This window comes from Macadamia integrifolia, unplaced genomic scaffold (assembly GCF_013358625.1).
Source record: "Macadamia integrifolia cultivar HAES 741 unplaced genomic scaffold, SCU_Mint_v3 scaffold2956, whole genome shotgun sequence".
Classification (NCBI taxonomy): domain Eukaryota; kingdom Viridiplantae; phylum Streptophyta; class Magnoliopsida; order Proteales; family Proteaceae; genus Macadamia; species Macadamia integrifolia.
Genome location: NW_024869087.1, coordinates 19,415 through 24,922, shown reverse-complemented (window position 1 = coordinate 24,922; position 5,508 = coordinate 19,415). Strand labels below are relative to the sequence as shown.

Sequence of the window (5,508 nt, the reverse complement as noted above, 5' to 3'; positions counted from 1 at the left end):
AAAAAAAAAAAAAAAAACCTTTCCTAACAACGATAAATAAAAAGAATTAAGGAAAGTTTACATTCATCTTCCCTTGTGTTTGCCTTATTATATTCATTCTCTTGTGTTTCATTTATTACAAAAAAATTCATTCAAATTAACACCGTTAGAGGGATGTTAGTTTTTTAAAGGATAAGACTATCATGAAGATAGAATAACTAAATAAGGGGCAAGTCTCTTCTATTGGTATAGAAAAAAAAAAAAAAAGAAGAGATAACAATCATGTAAGAATCACTTGGAACTTCAAAGGACGACATGTCCTTGTGGGTATAGGTCAACCCAAAAGCACAATTGCCGACTTATAATTTTTCTAGGGCAGCCACCGAATGCCCTCTCCAAAACTTAAAATAGTACTCTTCGATTGTTTCTCTTCTATGTTACATGTGAACATTACCTAACTTTTCCTCCATGAATGAAACACCTTCTTCTCCTTCCTTGATCTGCAACCAAAATAGACTGAAAGGAAAAACTCGGGCATGATGTGATATGGAATCGATACTGCCTGTGTGGGGTGAAAACTTGAAACTCCAATAGGGATGATCAGATGGAGAGGAAAAAGTCAACAAAGAAGATAAGTACCAACATGAACTTTGGGAATTTGGCAAGAGAGGATTGGACTTCACAGAAGAGATACAGAAGGAGGTTGGTTAGGGTTTTGCAGAAATTTCAGATCCATCTTCTGAATGCTTGCTTTCGGGCCAAAACAAGCCGTAGTTTTCATTTACCACCACTCTACGACGGTGTGTATTTCGGATAAGATCAAAGATCCAAAAGCATACCATTATAGTCGTCAGAATATTATTTCCTCTCCACCATGGTTTTAAGTATCGGTGCGTATCGTGTCGTATCGATCGATACGTATCCGTATCGGTAGACATCGGCACGATACATACCGATACGTATCATGAAAATTTTAAAATCCTTATGTATCGATACGTATCCTACGATACACACCGATACGCACTGATACGTACCGATACTCTATGAAAAATTCAAAATTGAAGTGAAATGTAGGTTTCGGTATGTATCGGTACGTATCGGTATATATCGGTGCGTATCGGTATGTATCAACCGATACACACCGATACGTACTGATATGGTCATAAAATGGCCAAAATGGGTAATTTTTTAGAAAAACATTATTTTTTGAAGTGGTTTTATTCCAAAGTTGCTGCCAACCATTTTTCTCTATAACTAAAGTGGAAATCAAGGTTGGGAACAAATATTTTACATTTATGGGACAATTACAAACATTGGATTCTTAGTGCGATACTCTCAATTTACTGTTTATGCATAATACATGTTATATATAACTTTTTTTAACTATTTTTTTATGCAAATGTGTATAAAAAAGTGTTTCCTATCCATTTATGTGCGTATCTTTAGCGTATATCCGATACGATACGATACCCTCCAATACGTATCTTAATTTTAACCGATCGATACAACGACCGATACCGATACTTTAATCCTTGCTCTCCACCTTCATCAGAAAAGAAGATGGAAGAACATAATTTAGAGTTTTAAGGTAAAATGGTTTTTAGATTTAGGATGATTTAATTCAAGATATAATAAGGATAAAAATGTCTCTTTCATTTCAAAAACTAACATCTCACTTACAGTGTTTGGTATGGTGGGTTTATTTGTAATAAATGAAACATGCGAGAAGTGCATAGGTGGATGTAAATTTCTCAAAAGTTAATTAATTCAAAAAAAAAAAAATAATAATAATAATAATAAAAAGGGGGCAATTGCTATCAATCCCCTATATTTACTAAAATTCTCCCACCTCAAACTATTTTTCTGATACTCTCATTTGGACTTTTACCCTCAATCTCCTTTACTATTTTAAAATATCTAAATTATCCCTTCTTGTCACCTGTTAATTCTTTACCCTTTCTTGTTATTTTCTGTCCCCTCCCCTCCCCTCCCCTCCCCTCAAACACGGAACATGATTGAAGGCAACTACTATCCCCTTTTTTTCCCTTCCTCGCCCTGCCCCTATCCCACCTTGCAACAATACTTTCAAACTCTCCAATTTGAAATACTGAAATTAATTCATCTTTTGCAACAGCCATCAGTGAACTTGAAAATTTTCAGGTGAACCCTAGAGAGGGAGAGAGAGCGCAAAGTGTATCTCATCCAAACGCCTAGTGCCACACAACTTGAGTTAACAATCGGCACATCCATGCTCTAGTCTTGAAGTAGGCCCCGTATAGAAGTCTGAGTATCCTTCAACCGTGAAAAAGGGAGTTGGTTTTGGCAAGGCTGACCCCTCTGGAAAGAAAACCGATCAGCTGCCTTTGCATCTGAGACTATTCTAGAGAATTCTTGGGCAAGCTCCAAGGCACTAGTTGTTTCTCCATACTGCGGTGCGGGATTTGGGGTTTCAGTCCAGAAAAGGATTGAGAGAGAGAGAAGGCACCAGTAGAATTGTTCATACCATCGTAACAACGAAAAGGACTCAGAGCCCCAACCCTCCCCTTGTCCATAGCCTAGCTCCAGTCTCTTCTTGGTGGGTTCCGACTGGTGTCAATCCGGACGATTTTGGTTTAAGTGACAGAGGCTCCCCAAGTCCTGTTCTCTCTCTTCCCAACTCAATCTCTTTCTCTTTACCTCATCTTTTTCACCTGCAAAAAGTGCTCGAAGAAGCAGCGGCTAGGGGCAACAATGGTGAGCCCCTCAATCTTTTCCTTTTTCTATCCAACCTTTCTTGTAGCAATAGGGCTTTTGACAACCCCTAAACAAAGAGCATCTTTACAGCTTTAACATTTATAGGGAGACAGACCGGGGTGGGCGCGGGGTTGCAGGGCAGGAATAGGTTGAGGGGAATGGCGCGGGTCGTATTTCAGTCATGTTCCGTCTAGTTCCGTGTTCCAAAAACAGCAGAGGAGGAACGAAAATAATTGTTAAGGAGATTGGATCTAGGTTACGAGAAGGGGTAATTTAAATATTTTAAAATAGTAGAGAGATGGAGAGGTAAAAGTTCAAATGTAGTTATTAGAAAAAAAAAGTTTTAGTAAATATAGATTAAATATAAAGAAGTGATAGTAATTATCCCTTGAAAAAAGGTAAATTTTTTTATTTTAAATTGAAAAAATTCTAAACGTCGAACTTTATATTTGTATGAAACTCTAAGAAACAACTTTCCTCTTTTTTTAAGGTAAAAAGTGGCAACGTGTGCGCTGAGAACTTATGAGAGCCACTTAATTTCAAGTGTTGATCTATTATTAACGCAATCCCATCGCAGTATTCTACGGAAATAATAATAATATTTTTGGGGAGATAATAATAATAATAATCATATTACAGTAAATAGAAAATGCAAGGGCAAAGAAATAAGATTGAAAGCACCCCTGTGATCGCATTTGGACCAATTGTAGCTATGGATTTCAGAGTTCATCTGCTATAGAAATAGCAGAGGCCAATTGTTATTTGTCTGACTACAAGGAACAGAAGCAACAAGTTCATTACCTGGACTGTAGAAAAAACCCAATCAATTAACTGCTAAAGGTTAAGGAAGCATTAGACATTAGATGATTCATCCCCAGAAAGCAGGGGAACAACAGAGCATTAAACATTGATCAGAGGTCAAAATGTCTAACCATCCATCCATTGGGTCGATTAAATCACACATGCTCGGATACACCGACATAGGATTTAGCTGAAACAACAGTGACCAAAAGCAGCACAATTAAAGCCTATGAATGCTTTCGGTACGCGTAAAAAGAGTCTGCGTGTATCTTGGTTTTCTACTCCAATAGCATTTGAAAATAAATATCACAATCACCAACAACAGGATTATTATCGTTTTGATATGGGGATGATGACGATGATGAAGCCCACCCATGAAGGGTCTCAACTGCTCAATCATCTTCTTACCGAAAATTCTTCAGTAAACAGACAATAATCATCCGAGGTAACGCACATGCAGTTGCTTTCAGATTCCCAAATGAAAAATAACATGATTTACTCATTTTTTGAGTTTTCCTTTACAAAATTACTCCTCAAAAGTTTCAATCAACAAAAATATTCACTTAAAGTTTAAGTTAATGAAAATATCTAGTATTGAGTTTGAGTTTACAAAATTACCAACTCTGAGTTTCAGTTATAAAAAATATCTGATTATACGTGGAAGATTACTAAGATTACCTTTCAAACCTCCAAACTTGCATAGATCCTTTCTGGATTACTTTGAGTTACCATGATTACCTGATTATATGTGAAAAATTACAAAACTACCCACTCAAAATAATCCAGAAGGTACCTAAAGAGAGAAGAACGTAACGGAGGGCAGCAATATAGATGTGAACACAGCAATCGGATATATATGAGAATGTAAAGGTGTTAAAAATAGGAGGAGAACAAGAAAGAATTGCAAGGAAGACTAGACTAGGGACAAAGGCTTTGGTGTGGTTACAATTGTCAAGGTGGCCAGGCCAGGCAAGGCAAGGAATTGAAATTGGAAGGAAAGAAAGGGCGCAATGCAAGGGAAACGAGTGAAGAGGCGTGAATGGAGAGTGGAGAAATTTCCGGGTAGCCAACTAATGGGTGTTCCATGTCTAGTTGAGAGTTGAGACCGGGGCCCCAAGTTCAAGGAATAACTAACTTATAAGAGGGGAATGGTGGGAGGCCTTTCTCCGAGTGAGTGAGAGAAGGCAACCAGAGCTCATCAAGGTTTAACAAAGAAAGATCTCTCTCTCTCCTCCTTGCAACTTTTTCTTCCAAACATGGTCTCTCGTTAAATCTCTCTTGGAAGTTTACCTTTCTTTAATTTCTTATATTTAAAGAGAGGATTTGCAGCCTTTTTTGCGTGCGTGTTTCGTACATAAGGGGTGAGAGAGGGAGAGAGGGGGGAGCGAGATGGCACAGGTGAGGTCAGTGGTAGCATTGTTGTGGTGCCTCTCGACAGCGGCCCTTGTCTGGGCCGAGGATCCCTACTTCTACTTCACCTGGAACGTGACCTACGGAACCATTTCCCCATTGGGTGTACCACAGCAGGTCATTATGATCAACGACCAGTTCCCTGGACCCAACATCAACTCAACGTCCAACAACAACCTCGTCGTCAATGTCTTCAATAACCTGGACGAGCCACTCCTCTTCACATGGTATGTATATTTGTACTATTTATATAATTATATAATATTTGTAGTTTAATTTGTTTAATCCTTCATAATTTGTTTTATACCCATATTTTTATATGAAATTTTTTTTTTTTTTGGGAGGGTGTGGGGAAGGGGGTGTTAAAATAAGATCATCGATTGTAGTCAATAATCATCACTCGAGAATGATGAATATTGTTGTTTATTTCTTATTATTAATATCAATTTTTACCATCTCTATCAAAAAATAATATAAATGTTGACTAATTAAGTAGGTGGAGGCTGAGTTTGACAATAAATTTTAAGAGATTGAACCCATTATTTGTGATTGTACAAGTTAGCATCTTTTTTTTTTTTTTTTTTT

General features: G+C 37.4%; 1 protein-coding gene across 1 annotated transcript in view; it reads left to right on the top strand.

The window, feature by feature from the left end:
• Positions 1-4,683: 4,683 nt before the first annotated feature.
• Positions 4,684-5,508, top strand: part of LOC122067521 (L-ascorbate oxidase homolog) — a 2,669-nt gene continuing 1,844 nt past the window's right edge. The window contains exon 1 of the mRNA XM_042631370.1: positions 4,684-5,150. Within this exon, the coding sequence (XP_042487304.1) occupies positions 4,903-5,150 (248 nt within the window). The 5' untranslated portion in view covers positions 4,684-4,902. The remainder of the gene's footprint in view (positions 5,151-5,508) is intronic.